General features: G+C 57.3%; 9 protein-coding genes across 9 annotated transcripts; 4 read left to right on the top strand and 5 right to left on the bottom strand.

The window, feature by feature from the left end:
• Window positions 1-254: 254 nt before the first annotated feature.
• BDW47DRAFT_105650 (exosome non-catalytic core subunit CSL4) lies at window positions 255-1,355 on the bottom strand. The gene has a single exon (XM_024812612.1). It carries the CDS (start codon window positions 1,329-1,331, stop codon window positions 618-620), a length of 714 nt encoding a protein of 237 aa, XP_024672021.1. The 5' UTR covers window positions 1,332-1,355; the 3' UTR covers window positions 255-617.
• A 139-nt stretch (window positions 1,356-1,494) lies between these two features.
• On the bottom strand, window positions 1,495-4,284 carry vac8 (protein anchor VAC8). The gene is made up of 6 exons (XM_024818715.1): window positions 3,753-4,284; window positions 3,574-3,694; window positions 3,401-3,514; window positions 3,077-3,322; window positions 2,264-3,013; window positions 1,495-2,194 (listed from the first exon to the last, which is right to left on the bottom strand). The coding sequence occupies exons 1-6, from the start codon at window positions 3,924-3,926 to the stop codon at window positions 1,863-1,865; spliced, it is 1,737 nt and encodes a 578-aa protein (XP_024672020.1). The 5' UTR covers window positions 3,927-4,284; the 3' UTR covers window positions 1,495-1,862.
• Window positions 4,285-4,995: 711 nt separating this feature from the next.
• Window positions 4,996-7,847, top strand: BDW47DRAFT_125710 (FHA domain protein; the record flags this gene model as incomplete). Its single annotated transcript, XM_024816433.1, has 4 exons — window positions 4,996-5,113; window positions 6,117-6,939; window positions 7,009-7,105; window positions 7,161-7,847. 4 exons carry the CDS (start codon window positions 4,996-4,998, stop codon window positions 7,845-7,847), a joined length of 1,725 nt encoding a protein of 574 aa, XP_024672019.1.
• Window positions 7,848-8,517: 670 nt separating this feature from the next.
• BDW47DRAFT_125709 (NAD(P)-binding protein) lies at window positions 8,518-9,585 on the top strand (the record flags this gene model as incomplete). Its single annotated transcript, XM_024816432.1, has 3 exons — window positions 8,518-8,622; window positions 8,688-8,914; window positions 8,982-9,585. The coding sequence occupies 3 exons, from the start codon at window positions 8,518-8,520 to the stop codon at window positions 9,583-9,585; spliced, it is 936 nt and encodes a 311-aa protein (XP_024672018.1).
• A 217-nt stretch (window positions 9,586-9,802) lies between these two features.
• On the bottom strand, window positions 9,803-10,228 carry BDW47DRAFT_125708 (uncharacterized protein; the record flags this gene model as incomplete). The annotated part of the gene is made up of 1 exon (XM_024816431.1): window positions 9,803-10,228. The coding sequence occupies one exon, from the start codon at window positions 10,226-10,228 to the stop codon at window positions 9,803-9,805; it is 426 nt and encodes a 141-aa protein (XP_024672017.1).
• A 1,907-nt stretch (window positions 10,229-12,135) lies between these two features.
• Window positions 12,136-13,767, top strand: BDW47DRAFT_30706 (uncharacterized protein). Its single transcript, XM_024818714.1, has 5 exons — window positions 12,136-12,392; window positions 12,457-12,561; window positions 12,630-12,854; window positions 12,913-13,055; window positions 13,123-13,767. Exons 1-5 carry the CDS (start codon window positions 12,234-12,236, stop codon window positions 13,556-13,558), a joined length of 1,068 nt encoding a protein of 355 aa, XP_024672016.1. The 5' UTR covers window positions 12,136-12,233; the 3' UTR covers window positions 13,559-13,767.
• Window positions 13,768-14,068: 301 nt separating this feature from the next.
• Window positions 14,069-16,273, top strand: BDW47DRAFT_30656 (putative GABA permease). The gene is made up of 7 exons (XM_024818712.1): window positions 14,069-14,271; window positions 14,326-14,396; window positions 14,461-14,484; window positions 14,535-14,707; window positions 14,764-15,161; window positions 15,221-15,550; window positions 15,629-16,273. Exons 1-7 carry the CDS (start codon window positions 14,155-14,157, stop codon window positions 16,103-16,105), a joined length of 1,590 nt encoding a protein of 529 aa, XP_024672015.1. The 5' UTR covers window positions 14,069-14,154; the 3' UTR covers window positions 16,106-16,273.
• Window positions 16,063-16,981, bottom strand: BDW47DRAFT_30672 (EthD domain-containing protein). The gene is made up of 3 exons (XM_024818713.1): window positions 16,563-16,981; window positions 16,350-16,497; window positions 16,063-16,290 (listed from the first exon to the last, which is right to left on the bottom strand). Exons 1-3 carry the CDS (start codon window positions 16,713-16,715, stop codon window positions 16,178-16,180), a joined length of 414 nt encoding a protein of 137 aa, XP_024672014.1. The 5' UTR covers window positions 16,716-16,981; the 3' UTR covers window positions 16,063-16,177.
• On the bottom strand, window positions 16,982-18,763 carry BDW47DRAFT_131679 (Zn(II)2Cys6 transcription factor; the record flags this gene model as incomplete). Its single annotated transcript, XM_024817370.1, has 3 exons — window positions 16,982-18,055; window positions 18,111-18,458; window positions 18,509-18,763. The coding sequence occupies 3 exons, from the start codon at window positions 18,761-18,763 to the stop codon at window positions 17,249-17,251; spliced, it is 1,410 nt and encodes a 469-aa protein (XP_024672013.1). The 3' UTR covers window positions 16,982-17,248.
• Between the last annotated feature and the right edge of the window lie 14 nt (window positions 18,764-18,777).

Below are 18,777 nucleotides of genomic sequence, written 5' to 3'. Positions count from 1 at the left end.
CATCTTCATCCACAAAGCGGAAATGAAGACTAGTAGAAGAGGGGTCGTGGGATGAGTAAAAGTATCCCACGCGAAACAGCCATCAATCTTCCTCCGTTGACAAACACAGCCAGACATGGGAAAAGTCAAGACCATGGATACTGGGGAGGTGAATGCGAGCAAACAATTGGATCTATTCTAAGATAGGGAACACCATGCTAGAAGTGTCAAGGAAGGGAGGGGCGGAGTAGGTAGTAGTATATTGATCTGTTTAGGTACTGATGAGTAGTAACAGTGTGCTTGCACGGCTTCCGTCCGTGTCTTGGGAATGCTGCGTCGTGGCTCTGGGAGTCTGTCGGGCGGGGTCTGCCGTTCCTGTCCTCAAAGACTGCCTGTCATGGCTGGGTGAGGAACCGGCTGACTGCCTCGTTTGCTCCACGGCCGGACGCGGCGAGAGGCCGCTGCAAAGACATGAGGTTTGCCCTGAGGGCGACGTACTCCCTCATGGCGGTCTGAGACCCAGAGGTCCGGGTTCCAAGGATGTCTATCGGGATTATGATACGATACTCGCCAACGGTCGGGTCGTCCAGCAGGTAGGGTTGTCCAGTGTAGAAGAGAACTTCTAACCGACATCACACTCAAAAGGGCCGCGCCACCTTCCGCAGCTCAGCCTGCCCCGTGACCGGATCTCTCATCTCCTTCCAGCTCACTGGAAACATCATATTGCCCGCCTCGCTGCGAGCCATGACGACGCCGAGGTCGTTCCGCGCCGTGGTCAGGTAGTAGAAGCTCTGGTCGCCGAGGGAGATGACGGAGCCGCGGACGATGTCGCCCACGCGGAACATCTCGTCGACGACGACACGGTCCTTCTCGACGGCCCGCACGTCCTCCTTGCGGATGAGAGCCTGGAACCGCAGCTCGTCGGCGCTGCTGTGGTTCTCCGGGTTGGCCGCCACGCTGAGGATGGCCTCGACGTTGTCGTTGTCCGACGCGGCATTCGCCGACCGGGGCGCCGTCGCGGATTCGTCCAGCACGACCAGAATCGACACCGTCACCTGCCGTTTCTGCACCCGGGTCACGCGCGCCAGCACGATCGAATCGACGGCGGGGAGGGTGTTGTACTTCCGGGACAGCGGAGCGGAGGTCTTTTGACCCGTCGAAGCAGCGTTCCGCGAGACGGTGAGGGTGGACTTGGCTTGCGAGCTGGCATTGGCAGGGTCAAGGACGACGGGCCCCGCGATGGACGCGTAAACGTGAGCGTTCTGCACGTGCGTTCCGGGTCCGGCAGCATAGGTGGTCACCGGACCCAGACGCTGGCCGGGAATAGCCAGGGTGGGGAGGGAGCTGGCCATCTCGATTCTAGGAACTCAATGGTGGTGTGTGGACAGAGAAAAGGGAAGTGAGTGGGGGGGGAGGAGAAGATGAAGATGAAATTGGAGCAACAGGAAGAAAAAAAGGTCGGGTCGGGAGTCGGCGCGACATTTTTCCCGAAGTGGAGTCACCTGATACGTTGATGCTTGATACAATCTACAGAGTATATGATATATACAAGTCACACCGATGAACAGCAGAAACGGTACAGTTCGACCGCACGGTATAAAGGATCGGCTCTAGCAACATACAGAAAAAGGTTTCATCTCAGGGACCGAGCGGCTCCCGAAAAAGCCACGGCCCGGCAAACCAACATCGACAGCACGATGCGTTCCGAGCAGGCCGAATGCTCGCTGGCGGAAAAATCAAGACACCGAATCAAATGCCCGCTGAACACCTGGAAAGAAGACAAAAGAGAACTACAGAAGGAAGGTGTGGGGGGGAGGACAGAAGGGAGAAAAAGAGAAACAGAGAGAGAAGCACTTTCCGGTCACGGATGGAGGGCACGCCGGTCAGCCCTCGACCAGCGTCGGTCGCGGCCCACTCCCCAGGAATTCGAGGCATCGTCGAGCCAGCGCAATGACCTCACCCTCGCCGTCGTCGGCCTCCTCCTCGTCCGACTCGATATTGCGGTCCGAGATCGTCCGGACCATCTGCACCACGTCCTCCGACTTGGCGATGTACCCGATCAGCCGCTGGTCCTCCGACTCCAGCAGCTGCAGGAGCGTCCAGATGGCGATGTGCTGGAAGGTTGGGTCGCCACTGGCCAGGAAGCGTCGCAGGTAGCCGTGGATCCCACCGTTGGGATCCGCCCAATCGCGCACGAAGATGGTATAGTCGCCCACTAGATACCGTCAGCCGAGGGCTCCAGAGATGGAGGGGACGAGGGTAGAGTCAGATGGGGGGGGGATACCTTTGGAGGAGAGGTTGCCCAGCGCCGCGGCACTGTTCCCTTGCACTTCGATGCTCTCCGACTCGGTCAGCGGGATCAAAACGTCGAACACGCCCAGGGTCAGCAGGTGAGGCTTGAGCTCATCGCTGAGGGCCAGCACGGCGATGGCGGCGGTCATCTCGGACTGCACGCTGAGGGGCACGCGTAGGACCAGGTCCTTGCACTTCTGGACGGCGCCCGCCTGGAGGACGAGCTCCTTGTTCCGGTCGGAGCTGGCGGCCAGATTCCGCAGGGTCGAGATGGCGTGGCACTGGATCTCCTCGTTGTCGGTCGAGCCCAGGAGGTCAACCAGGGGCTTGAGGAAGCCGGCGTCGATAATGGGCGACTCGTTCAGCGGGTGGATGGAGATGTTGCGGATGCAGGCGACGGCGGAGAGGATGAGCGGCAGGTAGGAGGACTGGAGGAGGCGCAGAAGCGGCGGCAGGCCCTTGGCGCGGACAATCTCGAGCTGGTACTTCTCGTCGGAGGCCAGGTTGCGCAGGGCCAAGGCCGCCTGGCACTGCACCTTGGGGGTGGAGGAGTCCATCAGGTGGACGAGCGACTGGACCAGGCGCGACTCGGTCTGGGCCAAGCGCTTGCGGTTGGACGAGTCGACGGCGATGTTGCTGAGCGCGGTGGTGCAGTAGTACTGCACGTCAACATCGGGGGAAGAGAGCAGCTGGACGAGGACGGGGATGGCGCCGGCATTGACGAGTTGCTGTCGGTTGTCATCTGTTTTTGTTAGCATCGAACAGATCAACCGATCAATAAACAGAAAGATAGAGGGGGAAATACCAGAGTGGGTCATGTTCAGGAGCGCCCCCGTGGCATTCCGCTGGACGCGCATGTCCTTGGATTTGGCCAGGCGGATGAGGGGCCCCAGGGCGCCCGACCGGGCGATCTTGGCCTTATTCTCCTCGTGGGTGGCCAGATTGGTGATACACCCGACGGCGTTGCACTGGACCTCGACGTTGGGCGATACCATTTGGCGGATCAGCGGCGCCAGCCCTCCGAGGGCGACGATCAACACCTTGTTATCCGCTGTGTTGGTCAGCCACGGTCTTCCACAGATGTTCGATCGCGCCGGGAAAGAGAAGGAGGGGGAGAGAAAGCGCCTACCATTGACGGCGAGGTTGCCCAAGGCGGCGCTGGCGGCCCGTTGGACTTCAATGTCGGAGCTCTGTAAGAGGAAGAGGATGGGTTCGAGGGTATCCCGATCGACATCGCGGACGTCTAGACCACCACCGTTAATGATACAGTCCCGCGGAATCCGGGTCGCGAAGGTCGCCTACCTCGTTCTGTGATTTCGGCAAAGGTCAAGCTCGCACTCCGTTGGAGGTCGACGTTTTCCGAGTACACCAGGGTGCTCAAGGCGCGCAGGGGTTCGCCGGAAAAGAAATCGGTCTCGGTGCGCTATCGCCAATGGGCGGTCAGTTTGACGTCGGCGCAGGGATCGCGCGCCATCACTTACATTCTCCAAGTAGCCGAGTAGGTCGGAAACCGCTTCTCGCTCGTCATCGGCGAGGGTGGTCTCGTAGATGCCATCGCGCGAGCGACCGGCGATGGGACCCAGGCACGCCGTGATGTGGCACCAGCGATCGACCGTCGAGAAGCACGACAGACATGTTTCGGCGAATCCGCTCATGCCGTCCGGTTTGGTGGTCCGTCGGACCAGCAGAACGGCCCCGCAAGTGTTGAAGGGGGGACGGTGCGAAGGAGGCGGAGACGACAGCCCAGAATGGCACCCTTTTTAGGGGGGGGGCGAGGGTTTTCTATTATTTTGTCTTTCTGGGAATCCGAATTTCTTTTGAATTTCTCTCCGATAGATGGACTTCTCTTCCCGCTGTTTGAGACCGTCTGGGATGCGCGTCTGGACGGCGCTTGGGTGGGTGAGGACGGAGGAAGATCTTTTCTGACGTTCTTCAGCGTCGGAGGCAGGAAGAAGCGGAGGAGCGAGGGCGACGATGGCGCAACCGAATCAGGGACGGGCGGGATCGGATAGACGGCGCAATGCAGGCAGATGATGTGAGGGGATGACTGGGATTGGCGATGGGGGGAGGCTCTGCAATCCACCCAGGGAGCAACGGGCAACACAAGGCCCCGGCGCGTGATGATGATTAGTCCCCTCTTTGCTCTTTCCGGGCCGGGGATGTCCTTCTGGGGACCCTTTTCCTCTTTCCAATAATATGGGAGAAGGAGTGGGAAAGATGAAAGTCCGGGAAGAAGGGGAGGTTGGAAAGATAGAGAAAGAAGAGAGAGAAGAGAGGAGAGACGAGGAAGAAGAGAAAGAGGAAGTGAAGTGAAGTTGAAGGGAAATGACGGTGATGGGGATGGGCCTCAGGCTCTCCTTCCCGATCCGGTTTAGTGTGTCTTAGCTCCCCAGATAGACAGATAAAGAGAATAAACCTCGCTATACAGGGAGATTCGATCGAGATAGAGAAGGATAATCGAGTCGAGTGGAGAGCGGAATTCTAGTCGGAGGGATCTTGTCTGTTTCCAAGTGGATAGTGAGAGTGGATGTTGGAGGTTGTTGACCGGTAGCAAATATATATATGCTACTCTACATCGTACATGCCGATATAAATGACGATGACCAGATTGCTTTGGCTACGACAATCCAGGGTCGAATCTCTCCCGTCCACCCCAGCGGACCAGTGCCTACACCTTCCAGAATGACCCGACCATTGTCTGATCTGGGGTGGCCACCGTGAAGCATGTCCTCTCCATCCCATGACGTCTTCGCTGCCTCAGGTGTCTACACATACTCCAGGATCGCCCGTCACTGGTCCCTCTCCCCTCACCCGGAGAGTCGCCTCCAGAAAATATCATCCAGTATGATATCGTCATGATCGACTCAGATAGTCAATGTATATACACATCGGTTCCTTGGGGGGCATGGGTGGATGGGTGGGGGAAAATCTCCCCGAATGGCCTGTGTCTTGCCCGGGGAGAGAGGGGAGAAGGGGAGGGGAGCTCGTCACCGGACACGGGACGCTTGGCCTTTCTGAATATAGCATGGGATATGCGACCGGGGTCCAGATGAGTCTAGAGAAGACAAGAGGAGACAAAGAAGAGAGCACCGATTCCCTAAAATGTATCCCCAGGTTCTGCCCAGATTCATTCCCCCAGACCGGGGTGGTTCACGTGAGCTGCCCACACGACCCTGTAGATTCCGCCGTGGAGAAGAGGTACGATTGCCAGTCGAGACAGAAATTCCCGACGACAGAAGAGATCAGGACCCTGGTTGGGAACCCCCTCTTCAGGGCTACGAGTAGAGTAAAAGAGATCTAGAGAAGAGAGAAGAAGAAGAAGAAGAAGTATAGAGTATAGAATAGATAAAGATCAGGCCACTGCCCGTCCTCACCGCCTTCCCCCCCAGGCATCTCCACTCCTCTCCATTCAGCCATTCAGCCTTCCACTCACTGCATGAACCAACCTCCAAAAAAAACTCCCCTCCTTCCTCCAATGATCATCGGAATATTCTCCATCTCGATTGCCTCTGGCCACAGCTGAGTCACCGGCTTGTTTCCCTCCATCTCTTGGACCAGTCGGTGTGCTTTCTGGACGTTCCCCGCCGTTCGGTCACCTGCTCACGCCGTCAACCTCGTCGCCTCCAACGCCAGCGGGAACCACCACCGTGACAGTCTCCTTGACACTTACACGATCGTTGAATTCTGGGGATCATCACCTCTGGAGATTGCATCCAGCCTCATCGCACGATCTTCCCCTACGGACCACCACCGTTGTACACCGTCTCCCCGGGTCTAACACCCCCGTTCACTCGGGCTGACCGCCCTCCGTTCATTCCTCCGCCCGACCGTGCGCCAACCCCCAGGGTTCCGCCCGCTCCCTCGCCCGGTTACCACCCCCCCCCCGAGTCTACGACGGCGACGAGACGAGCGACAACCTGGAGAACGATACCCAGACGTTTACCGGGTGACAAATATTCCCCGACACGATCGAGTCCAGAGACAACCCAAGAAGATCGGGGAGATCCGCGCTTCTCCCCCTCGTGACTCGCCGGAAGACGGAGAAGAAGGAGACAATAGCGGACGAGGAAGAAGACGCAGACAGGAAGAAGACGCAGACGGGATCATGACCCAGTCAGACTCGCGGCCGACCCCCGAGGCCACTCCGGCCGAGTCGCGCGAACAGGACTCGACCGATGCCTCGGCCTCCTCCAGCGCCCGCACGACGAAACAAGGAGCCACCATTCGCTTTTTCCCCTACCAAGATTCCCCCCAAAGTCCCCGTCCCTCCCTCCCCTTCATCCCCCTGTCCCGGACCCTCCCCTCCGACAGCTGCGTCATCCGCGTCGGTCGCTACTCCGAACGCGATGGGCACCCCGTCGCCAACCCCCCCGGCCTGTCCGATGCCCCCGTCGGCTTCAAGTCCAAGGTCGTCAGTCGAAAACACTGCGAGTTCCTCTACATGAACGGTCAGTGGCACGTCAAGGACGTCGGCAGCTCCTCCGGCACCTTTCTGAACCACATGCGGCTGAGTCAGCCCAACATGGCCTCCCGCCTCTATCCCGTCAAGGATGGGGACATCGTCCAGCTGGGCATCGACTACCGCGGCGGCGAGGAGATGATCTATCGCTGCGTGCGCATTCGCGTCGAGTGCAACCGGGCCTGGCAACGCCAACCCAACAAGTTCAAGTACGCCCGCCCCCCCCTCCGTGCCCTCTGACCCATGACCGTCGCTGACCGTGTCCCTTGTCCGGGTAGTCAAAATACCGAGACCCTGATCCAGAATCTGGGCAAGGGCGATGCCGCGAACTATGAAGGGTGTCGCGAGTGTTCCATCTGCTTGGGCTCGGTTCTGGTTCGTTCGACCCCCCTCCCCCCGTCCTATCACGGAAAAGCACTAACCCGGACAGCGACCCTACCAGTGCTTGTTTATGGCAGCGTGTGCCCACGTGTGGCATTACAAATGCGTCAGCCGCCTGATCCACACGCCCGATTACCCCATGTTCCAGTGTCCCAACTGTCGCGCCTACACCGACCTCAGCGCCGAGGTCGACGACACCAACGAGTCCGAGAAGGACGAGAGGGAAGGGGTGGATGCCTCGCCCGCCGCCGCCCCGGCCGATCCCCAGCCGGAGTCGGCGCGGGTGACCCCGAGCCCGGGAGCGGATCCGGCGAGTGATCCGCCGGCGGAGGACCCGTCGCAGATCGCCGAGGCGGATGGGGGTTCCCACCCGACCCCACCGCCGGCGGCCGGACTGGTGGACACCGTCGAGAACATGCACCTCCATGATCCCGAGGGCGCGCCCGACGGGGGAGCCCTGGGTCCGACGGAGACCGCCGTCTCGACGACCCCGGAACCCCCGCGGTCCGTCCGATCGTCGCCGGCCACTACCAACACCGATTCGGTGGCCCCCACCCTCCCCGTCGATGTCCCGGGTTGGCAGACGCTGGGCCCGGCGCCCAGCGTCCTGGCATGTCGACCGGCTCAACTCCGCGCCGACACCCCCGTGCGATCCGAATCGTCTGATGACAACGTCATGACCCCGGAGAACGACTCGGGCATCTTGGCGCTGGACGGGCGGGCGGGCATGCCGTGAACGGTCTGGCTCCCTCCTACCATCGCATTGCATGGTCTGCATGATTGTGGGTCTGCTTCCGTATCTTGGAATATACCCTCTGGAAGCGTTGGCATTTTTTTTTTTCTCACACACACTCTCTCTTCTTGCCCGTGCCAGTGACCCTAGCCGTCTGCATCTGAGAATCGTCTATGTTGAACATGGATCTGCGACGGGCCAGCACTTGGTCTGTGGTGAAATCTGTCTCTGCTCGTTGTGCTTGATTCTGTTTCCATGTCTGTTTTCCGGCTTCCCTGTTCTTTCTTGTTTCTTTCCCATCCCCGTTCGTGACCACTTAGCGCTTGATCTGGAGCATGTACATAGGCGTCCCATCTGAATTTATTGAACAGCCAGCCTTTTTCCTTGGCAAGTCCTGTGTCTCGTGGGTGACGATGATGGCTGACTTATCCGTTATACATCTATGTTTCCATCCCGCCAATGGTATCTTCTTTTCTCTTTTCTGATTACCCCGCTTGTTTTATATCACCTTGTGTGGATGTCTAGTGCTGACAGCTGTGATCCAACGTCTACTTATTTTTGACGTGCCTCTGCCAGTCAGTAACCGCACTGATCTTCCCTACCTACCTACCTACCTACCTACCTACCTACACTCCAACAAACACCAAACATCAATCAATCCGCGTTCCTCAGGATGGGCATCATCGCGGTCGCTGGCGGCACCGGCAGTGTCGGCCGCACCATCGTCGACGCCCTCGTCGCGCGCGCCACCCACAAAGTCATCATCCTCTCTCGCACAGTCTGCACCCACTTGGTTCTCCACCCTGCTCTCAAGCCCCACGACTAACTTCAGTCACACTCCAGGATCGCCCCCCCAAAGACGGCGTCTCCTTCCAACCCGTCACCTACCAGGACGTGGACACGACCGCGCGCGCCCTTGAAGCCGCCTCCATCGACACCGTCATCTGCGCCTTCGGAATCGACAACCAGGCTGTCCAGGACACGCAGCTCAACCTGATCCAAGCGGCGGAGCGCTCAACCTGCACGCGGCGCTTTGTCGTCAGTAGCTTCGACCTGCTGTATAAGGAAGAGTATGTACCCTCTCCTCCTTTTTCTTTCACTCAACCTTGGTTGTGCGATAGCGCTAAACCAGGATAGACATGTGCCGCTCCTACCCTGGGCGCAATGGGCGCTGGACACGGACCGCGCCGTCGCGCAAACAGGTCTGCACTACACGCGGATCGTGTCCGGCCTATTCCTCGACTACTACGGTGTGCCACACTGGAAGTCGTACCTGAAGCCGTTTGTCAACGCCGTCAACGTCGGGGCCAAGTGGGCTGCGATCCCCGGGGATGGCACCACGCCCGTCAGTTTCGTTACCAGCCAGGACATGGCGCGGCTGGTCGCGCGGCTGATGGACGAGGACGGCGCGCGGTGGCCGCGGGTGGCCGGCATTGCCGGGCAGACGAGGTCGTTCGGTGAGATCTTGGCCATCGCGGAGAGGGTGCGGGGGGGAAAGTTCTCTGTCGTGTATGATTCGTTGGATCGGCTGCGCAGTGGTCATATCTCGTTTCCGGATTTCGTGGAGACCGGGTTGGAGGAGCCGGGCCGGTCGAGCGAGTGGATCTTTGCTACTTTTCACTATCTTTCTGCTACGGGGAACTATTTGGTTCAGACGGAGGAGACGCTCGATGCGCGGTTCCCCGAGATCCGCATCACGACGCCGGAGGAGGTGATTGAGGAGTCGTGGGGAGGTCGTTGATGGGTATCAGGTTTCTAGCCTAAGTCTAGCCCTAAGACTTCTTTATCATTCTCCTTGAGCACATGTTGGGCAAAAAAAAAAAAAAATCAAATATGCTGGGACATCAATCATATCAAGCCTGACCAAAGGTCGTTCGGTATTTTGGCGCAATGGCCGAGATAAATCCCAAAAACGAAACATATATATCAAAAACACATCCATGGTATAAAACAAACAATCAATAATCCTCGCAATTCCCCGAGTAGCCCTGACTCTCCCACTGGTACATGCCATTAGAGTGACCGCCAGCCCACACCGTACCATCGCTCGCCTTGCACCCACAGCCACAGTTCGGGCATAGTCCGCCGTTCTTGTTCCTGCCGCACCAGAACAAGTCGGAGCAGTCGTCGTCTGTCTGGCACGTTTTCCAGTCGCCCCATTTCGCCGCCTCTAACCGGCCCTGTGTGACCTCCGACGTCCAGCACCATTGTCCGTGGCTGTCGCAGCTCTTCCAGCAGTAGCCGTCCGTGCAGCCGGCCTTTTTCTTCCCGCCGTCTGCCAGACAGGCGCCCCGGATCGGGTTGTCCTCGGCGATGCAGTGTTTGGCGTCGGCGGCCACCAGCGTCGCGGTGGCGGCGAGGAGTCCGAGGAGGGTGAGCTTCATGGTTCTGCGTCGGGATGGAGGTGGTTAGGATGTGGTGGGGTGCGAGTCGGAGGGAGAGACAACTCACGCTTCGTGGTGGGTTTGGTTCGAGTCTCACGGAGAATGCTTGAGGTCCTTGGACTCGTTACTGAATCGCTGGATGGAAGGGCCGTGACTGGAATTGACTCGTCGCCCTTTATATAGATTTCTGCGCCATGCTCCCCGGCCTCCGCTGATGGTCGACACGAGGATGCAGGCGAGGTATTCTCCTTGACTCTTCGAACGGCGCAGAGACCGTGACCGCACTGCCTTCTTTGTTTCATCCACCACCCCCACAGTGTCCGGACAAGAGAGTCAGCGAGCATGTGGGGCTGGGGCCCATCTCAGATGTGATTCCATTCGATCGGCGGGCATCCGGTAACGGACTGTCGCTCGACCTTTATCCCAAAGGACAGTAGCGCATAATGAACTCGGCTCTTAGAGCTTATAGCGCGGTCCACCGCAGACTCTCTGATGTATTCGGTGATGGCAAGGCCGCTTTAGGTTTGAGATCGACTATCTTGGCGGCTGTAAGCCCTATCAGCATCAATCACGCCAGGATGCCAATGAGAATTCATTCACCCTGGTGGTCGGATGGACTCCGTATGCAAGTATCTGGCATGTAACATAATCATGGTTCTTTGTGCTGGACGCCTGACGCCCTGCTGATAGTATCCCGTCAGATTTTGGTATGTTGGCTTACCTGTGGAGCGAAGAGACTGGAACCACCATGACTGCATCAGATGGCCCCCCCTCGGCAGATAATAGTTACCGTGCACATCGGAGTTGCGACTTCTATAATTAGGGAATCGAGTCATGAACACGGCCCACGCCGATCATCGCCGACCAATTCGACCGGTTCCCCCTTCGACCCCACTGGGTGGATAGGTTTAGGGACTATGGCGCATTTCTAAATCCATGCCGCTGTGGGTCCAGGATTTCCCCGTGGTCATTCAATTTGGCATCCGGCACTGGGTGGAAGATAGATGTATACCTACTCCGTCGATTCGGAGTGGCATGCTGGTTGTCGACTGGAGATAATGATCTGGTTTGAACATGCTATCTGTTTGAACATGCTATCTGTTTGAACATGCTATCTGTTTCAACACCGCTATTCTGTGGATCGAGAAATGGTCTGCGGATTGAGTGGCAGATGAAACTCGACGAAAAGTTGACCGTCTGACCGTGACGCACACCTGTGAAGAGTGTTTATTCCTGCAATGACCACCTTGATTGGAGACTCTATGGGGTACTGTGGCTCAGACCACTTCCAGTAACTTATGTCAAGACGACGAGGATCCACTAACCTGTACGGTGGATTAGTTGAGATAGACATCTTTGCGATGGGAGAAATAGACAGAGATCCTCACTTTTATTCACGTATTGCCACATCCCTTTACCATCGAGGTGAGCATCATACTCACTCCACTCTGGGGTAATCACTATCTAGTCTGTCTGAGCCCCGAAAGAATCTTTGATGCCTTCGTCTTGGCTGCATGATGGTTACATCGAGCAATCACCTGTGCGACCAAATCAACGTATAAAGCAGCCCAACTGATGAATACCATGTCTTGACACTCGAATGGACAGTTCACGGGGTGGATCTCGAACAGTCCAGGGGTTTTGAATCCCGGCGGACGGCCGAGTCGATGTTGTGGGAATAGACCTGGTGTATCGGACGGGAAATCATGTCCACGGATTGCCCATTGAACCGACTATAATTCCATCCCTGCATATGAAGGGTGGCATGACGAATGACCCCGTCTCTATCACCAGAAACCGGTCGTTTCAAGTTCATCAGCCAAGAAGAAAACCTCGCCCAGACGAGACCGGGGTGATCCCGGTCTATAGCCAACCTTGTGGCTGAAGGAAATGAGCGCCACGCAACCAACCACCAAGCAAACGAAAAGATAGCAAGCAAAGAAACGGAGGTCGTCAGAAGTCATGACATGGAAACCCTCCCCCCGAGAGTCATCCACTATGAGCCATGCACCCCTCGCTACGAAACACCTGGACGCCCGCCGTCAACGTCGTGACATGGTTTCTCCTGGCCACGGCCATTCTCAGCGTTCTGACGCGGTTGGGAACCAAATACTGGATCTTTCGGAAGTGGACCGTCGATGATGGGCTGGCACTGGGTTCCTTGGTACGAACGTTGAGAAACCGGTCCTCTTGACGACTTGGGCTGACGTGTGAAATTTGATCTTTAGATCTTCTGCGCTGGCCAGTCTCTCGCCGTCTCCATGGCCACCGCCAATGGATACGGCCAGCGGTTTGATACGCTGCCCGCGACGGGCATCGACAGGATGATGAAGGTGAGCGCATCGCCGATCCAGAATCCGACCGGTTTCTGATCTCCCCTCGCAACGGGCGAGACCCACAGTCGCAATATGCCGCAACCCTCCTCTGCATCCCGAGTATGGGCCTGTCCAAGCTGGCCCTCATCCGTTTCGTGCAAGACCTGACGCCCGCTGCCCCCGACCGTCGCGTCGCCGTTTGGCTCCACGTCTTGGTCGTCGTCTGGGCTGCTGTTGGGGTCATCTCTGCCGCCTTGCAGTGCCGTGTGCCCCGTCCTTGGGACTACATCTACGGGGAGTGCTTTGATCGGGTATGCACCGTCAATGGGGACGATCGCTACAGTGGCTAACCGGGGGAGGGCTGTACAGATGGCCTGGTGGCAGTACCTGGGAGCCAGCAACATCCTCTCCGAGGGAGGCATCATCGCGCAGGCGATGATGGTAATCGTCAAGATCCAGACCCATGGGAGGAAAAAAGCTGTTCTGGGGACTGTGTTTGCGCTGCGTATTGTGTCCGTCTTCTCTCGCTACTTTGGCCTTTTTTATCTTCTTTCTTTCCATTCTAATACTGCCGTCTAGGGTCATCGTCGCCATCCTTATCCAACTGATTTACGCATCCAAAACCGCCCATAGCACGGACGTGACCTTTGACACCTGGCCCGTCGCGGTCGCCACGCAATTGACCCAGTGTCTCAGCATTGTGACAGCGTGTTCGCCGCAGTTCAAGCCCTTCCTCGACAGCCTCCGATCGACGGGAATGAGCTTGGAGGGAAAATCCCGCTATGGAAGCTCGCAGAAGGGCTATGGCTCCCAGACCTCCGCCCGTTTCCGTCGCGGCATCTCCCAGAGTGAGGCCCATGAGCTGATGCCACTCCCGCTGCGAGGGACCAGCCAGACTATCGTGTCGACGGCGGGGATCTCGCCCGACTCCGACGCAGAGAGCCAAGGAAGCCAGTCCCGGATCATTCGGGAAGTGCGAACCTGGACGATCACCGAGGCCCCGGCGGGTAAATAGAAGAATGCTGGAAGACTCTGCATGGGGTTGGGTTGGCATTGGAGGGTGGTCTGATGGACAACTAATTTCCTGATATTGCGGCGCAGAGTGATTGTAGATTAATAGCCACAGGGATGGCAATATTATTTCCAACAGAAGTTGAGCGACATCAGTCCATAGGGTCGTCGGAGAGGCCACCAAGGAGGATATTGGGCAAACGACGAGCGTCCGTTGATATCAGGTAATATAAGATCCTAGACAGAATTTTGGAGGTTACAGCCGGAGTGGATTTCGGCCGGGACTGATGCAGGGATCGAGAACGAACCCTGACTGTATCTTCAAGTCAGAATCGACCATTCTGAGACGTCCATCTCGTCCAGACCAGTCTCCGTCTCGGCATGCAGGGATAGCCTCGAAGTTTAACCGCCGCTGTTTGCTCGGCCCCGTGGGTCGTGTAACGGCTGTCCCTCCCTTGTGGTCCCGTCTGTGGCGTTGCTGGGACCGTTTATTTTTTTTTTTCTCTTCTGATCTTCTATTCATTGTGTCTCTTCTCTCTCGTCCTCGTTTCAGTGCGATTCTTTGATACTCTCCGCCGCGTTCTGTCACACCGATCCAATATGGACTCCCCTTGGAAGCAGCGCGATCCCTTGACCGTCGAGGTTGAGGGCCAGTCCTCGCGCAAGGAGTATGACGATGTGAATCTGGCCCGGCTCGGGAAACGCCCGGTTCTAAAGGTGAGAACAATTCGATCATGCACGGGGAAGTGATGATGTGGCTCATTTGTGTAGCGGAACTTCGGCCTCATGTCCATGCTGGGATTCAGCTGTACGATTCTCATCACCTGGGAGGGTATTGTTGTGTAGGTCTCCCTTTCCATGATGGCCCAGCTCTTCAGAGAATTGAACAGAATTAACAGACTGTAGACTTTTTCTCCAGGCATATCAGAAGTAGGGCGAACCCAAGCATGCACGAACATGCCAAACTGATCGCCTTGCAGTGGTGGACCAGCGGGCGCAGTCTATGGCTTCCTGTTCGTCTGGTCCGGTGTAACGGCGAGCTTCGTCGTCCTCTCCGAACTGGTCTCGATGGCGCCAACGTCGGGCGGCCAGTATCACTGGTGCTCCATGATGGCCCCGCCCGGCGCCATGAAACTCTGCAGTTACCTGACAGGTGGGTCCGACACGGATGGTCGAACTGCGAAGGCAAGGTCGAGACTAACGGATCAGGTTGGCTCACCGTCATCGGATGGCAAGCTACTTACGCGACTTCATGCTACCTGTGCGGTACGCTGATCCAGGGATTGATCGTGCTCACCAACCCGAGCTATGTACCCCAAGCCTGGCATGGGACGCTGCTCTTCTGGGCCGTCAATGCGTTTTCAGTGGGCATCAATAGCGGCGGAGGTAAACTGCTCCCACGGTTCGAGGGCCTGATCCTGATCCTCCACGTCCTGGGGTTCTTCGCCATATTGATCCCCGTGACGTATATGGCCGACCACGGCACGGCCACGGAGGTGTTCACCCAATTCTTGAACCTGGGCGAGTGGCCGTCACAGGGTCTGTCCTTCTTTGTCGGTCTCATGGGATGCGTGTTTGCATTTGTCGGTGGTGATGCTGCCGTCCATGTATGTCCCCGCCACCCTGATGCCCTCATGACTGTGTCTAACCGGTGAACTCGCGGTAGATGTCGGAGGAGATCTCAAACGCCTCCGTCGCGGTGCCCCGATCCATCATGCTCAGCGTCCTTATCAACGGCTCGTTGGGCTTTGCCATGCTGATCGCCGTGCTGTTTTGCGTGGGCGACATTGATGCCGCCCTCGAGTCGCCCACGGGCTACCCATTCATGCACATCTTTCTGCAGGCGACGGGCTCCGTCCCGGGGACCGCGGTAATGTGCTCCATCATTACGGTCATGGGAATCTGTACCTCCGTGGGCATGCTGGCATCGGCCTCCCGCCAGTTTTGGTCGTTCGCCCGCGATCGGGGCATCCCGGGCTGGCGATTATGGAGCAAGGTGCGTTTCCTTAGCTCCTCGCTTCTCTCCCCGAGATTGTGCTCTCTGCACATTGAAGGATACGCTGACGCATAGCAGGTCACCCCCAAATCCGCCATTCCCATCTACTCGGTCATCCTGACTACTACGGTGGCCTGCCTCCTGGCCCTGATCAACATCGGCTCGTCGGTGGCCTTCAACGACCTGGTATCCATGTCGATCTCCGGCCTGTATCTGTCTTACATGGTAGTGACAGGCTTGCTGCTGTACCGCCGCTGCACCGGCGGGATCGTCAGTGCGCGTGGCAGCCACGCGGCCGTGATCAACACCGCGGGCGCGCAGCTCGTCTGGGGACCGTTCCACCTGCGCGGTTGGCCCGGCATCCTGGTCAACGTGTACGCCATGGTGTACATGACCATCGCGGTGTTCTTCAGCTTTTGGCCGCCGCAGAAGAACGTGACGATCGACACGATGAACTTCAGTGTTGTGGGGACAGTAGGAGTGATCGTCTTGAGCTTGTTGTATTATTACCTCCGGGCCCGGAGAACCTACGCGGGCCCGTTGGTCGAGGTCTAGATGTAGCTATGGGTCTCTAGATGTACAGGTCTGACCATAAATCCATATATCCCGTTATTCGAGTCAATCGCATTACAGCTGGTAGAATGGCTGCTGGGGCAGTCCGGGAACGGGCTCCCCGAGCACCAAGGTCTCATATCCGATCATGATGCGGGTTCCGGGGCCGAGGAAATTGGTCGCCTCCTCTGGAAAAGTGCATGTCATAAGTATAGACACCGATCGTGCTCAGGGAGTGAGGGCTTACCTTTGCAAGCCTCAACCACCTCCGCCTCTCCCATGGTTTTGGCGTAGTCCTCTACGCGCTCCACCCACAACTCAGCCACTCCGTCGAAATCTAGAGCGGGAGTTCCGACGGCAGCCGCCATGGACTGAAGTTGAGGAATGGCATGGTACTGCTGGATATTAGCCTGTCGTCATCCTATTGTAACTCCTTGGCTCAGTTAAGGACAGAACAGACCTGCGTGTATCGTTTGGCGACCTGCTTGAAGCCAGGGATTTTCAGAGCAAAGTCGGCGTGCGTCGTTTCCCACCATTCATGGAAGGCTTCAGGAGTCATGTCCTCCTTGCGCTTGAGGAACAGGGAGATCCGGATATAGGGCTGACGCGACATGGTTGCTGTGAGATGGCTTGGCCCTTTTCGACCAACGCGAACAAATCTGTGTGTTTGGTGAGAGGACAAGAAAAAGAACACAGGAAACCCGAGGGAAAGCTCTCTATTACCCCTCGTTCGTCCAAGCCTCCTTCACGCTCTAGTGCTTGGAATCAAGTGGAATTGTTGAATGTGACAGGCTGGGGGGCCATGCTAACGATAGCTATTAGCTACGGCTGAGTGGGAAGGCGACGATCGCCCCACTAAACCTGATATTGTTACGTTGGATTGGTGGGTTGATGCTGGCGACGATTCCTATTCCTGAATTCACCAATGTGGAGCCGTCGTTCATGTATTTCAAGCCGTCTTGCTCGTCCTTCTCGCGGTCTTCTACCACCTCGTCCACCTAAAGCAAGAGAATCGGTATATCGTTACGCAGGACGTGTGACCTCCCAAAGTATAGTCCAGACTCCCGATTTGTCCTAGACGTCCAGGTAACTGCCCTTATATTGGGAGTAAGTCTCTGTCTCAGTACAGTTGGCGAAGCAACCATATCAGGACGCCGGCATTGGATATCCACACGCGTCAGCCGGAAACCGCAGCGATCGGAGCACCCTTGGGTCCGGGCTCGTCTCCAAGTACATACAGATCGCGACACACTCGCTGCGAATGCGACTTTCGACCCAAGGCTTCCACTGCGACAAGCAGCACATGAGACCCATCCAGTGTGCCACGATAAGCAGCGCCGGTGGGTCTCGCTGGCGCAATAATGCCAGGAACCTTGGCTCCAGGCGTCCAACCCACGTTGTACATTGATCGGCGTTGCGTGCGGACTTTTCGAGCTTCATTATTACAGCCAGAACCCGCAGAGGGCTATAGTATGGGCTTGTCTCTTTCGTCGTGCAATCGTCGATCTCGCACAGATCCGCCAGGTCTGTATCAAAACCAGCCCGTCCCTGTTGGACTGGTCTGCCGTAGATCTGGGACTCTTCTTTGTGGGTCTCCTTGAATGCAGGCGCCCAGATACTTTCGGAGAGACAGGGGCCTGCTAGGGACGTGATACACCGTAATCCGCTTTGCAGGCAGAGCCAGTTCATGTCTTCGGGTCGGTTGGTTAGGACCCAAGAATCCGTCGGAGAAAAGCGCTCGGGGCAGAGACTCATCACCCCCATCAGAATGCAGGTCGACAGCAGCGCGTCGACATTTTCTCGCGTGACGGAGGAGCACAGCGCAGTCTGGTAGCGGCGGATTGCCTGCTGCCAGAAATACGACTCCACGAGAGAGCGCTCCCCGCCTCCGGGCGACATGCGGTTTAGATGCAGAATGCCTACAGCGAGGATGGTATACATTAAGTAGGGGCTCTCTTGGGGAATCAGTTCGGTTTCAAGTAATATTGGGTAGGGCTTCGATCCTCACCGCAAATGCTACCCGGATCATGTCCGTCTTCATGACTCTGCGGAGCGACGGATGACCTATTATCTCAGTCGAGGCATTGACGAACTGTTGAAAGGCCACCACACTGAGCGACCGGGCGTTTCTCGTCCCCTTGAGGGGGGAGGAGTTCCACTTCATGTCTGCCTCCAACGCTTGGAGCACCAAGTCTTCCATATCCCTCAGCGAGAGGGAGAAGGCGATGCCTGCTAATTGATTGGTGGATGTCTCGCTGGTCAAGGCGTTATTCCGATCTGGTTTTTTGTCTGGCGCATAGCTACAAGGTATCGCACGTTTTTGGCATCGCTGACAGCCGGGGCGAGTCTCGTCGCACTAGCGACCAGGGTCAACTGGGTCTCACTGGATCCATCAGAATGGCAAACCTTGATGCGTCGCTTCTTACACGCGAGGCAGCCCGTCCTGGACTTGCTGTGGGGACGTCGGGCATGATAAGGAGCCTCTTGCGTCTGAGGCACGGAGATCTGGAACACGATTTGACCGAACTCGTCTTGAGTCCGGGCCATAGAGAATTTGATGTTGATCGATGAACTGGTGTATATGTAATGCTGGGTGTGGATGAGGATGGGACATGGCAACGGTGTTCGAATGACGCTGTCCTCAGCCTCGCGCTCGGGCATGCTGACCAATGATA

Source organism: Aspergillus candidus (genome assembly GCF_002847045.1).
Source record: "Aspergillus candidus strain CBS 102.13 unplaced genomic scaffold BDW47scaffold_22, whole genome shotgun sequence".
NCBI lineage: Eukaryota > Fungi > Ascomycota > Eurotiomycetes > Eurotiales > Aspergillaceae > Aspergillus > Aspergillus candidus.
Note: the sequence above shows the minus strand (reverse complement) of the source record. Positions and strands in the feature narration are given on the sequence as shown.

Coding starts and splice junctions, on each gene's coding strand:
- BDW47DRAFT_105650 (XM_024812612.1), bottom strand. CDS start 1,331: ATGGCCAGCTCCCTCCCCACCCTGGCTATTCCCGGCCAGCGTCTGGGT.
- vac8 (XM_024818715.1), bottom strand. CDS start 3,926: ATGAGCGGATTCGCCGAAACATGTCTGTCGTGCTTCTCGACGGTCGAT. Junction 3,323..3,400: donor GGGCAACCTCGCCGTCAATG/GTAGGCGCTTTC, acceptor TGACCAACACAG/CGGATAACAAGGTGTTGATC. Junction 3,014..3,076: donor CCTGAACATGACCCACTCTG/GTATTTCCCCCT, acceptor TAACAAAAACAG/ATGACAACCGACAGCAACTC.
- BDW47DRAFT_30706 (XM_024818714.1), top strand. CDS start 12,234: ATGCACCCCTCGCTACGAAACACCTGGACGCCCGCCGTCAACGTCGTG. Junction 12,562..12,629: donor GCATCGACAGGATGATGAAG/GTGAGCGCATCG, acceptor CGAGACCCACAG/TCGCAATATGCCGCAACCCT. Junction 12,855..12,912: donor ACGGGGAGTGCTTTGATCGG/GTATGCACCGTC, acceptor AGGGCTGTACAG/ATGGCCTGGTGGCAGTACCT.
- BDW47DRAFT_30656 (XM_024818712.1), top strand. CDS start 14,155: ATGGACTCCCCTTGGAAGCAGCGCGATCCCTTGACCGTCGAGGTTGAG. Junction 14,272..14,325: donor GGAAACGCCCGGTTCTAAAG/GTGAGAACAATT, acceptor TCATTTGTGTAG/CGGAACTTCGGCCTCATGTC. Junction 15,162..15,220: donor GTGGTGATGCTGCCGTCCAT/GTATGTCCCCGC, acceptor AACTCGCGGTAG/ATGTCGGAGGAGATCTCAAA.
- BDW47DRAFT_30672 (XM_024818713.1), bottom strand. CDS start 16,715: ATGTCGCGTCAGCCCTATATCCGGATCTCCCTGTTCCTCAAGCGCAAG. Junction 16,498..16,562: donor TCGCCAAACGATACACGCAG/GTCTGTTCTGTC, acceptor AATATCCAGCAG/TACCATGCCATTCCTCAACT. Junction 16,291..16,349: donor GGTGGTTGAGGCTTGCAAAG/GTAAGCCCTCAC, acceptor GCACTTTTCCAG/AGGAGGCGACCAATTTCCTC.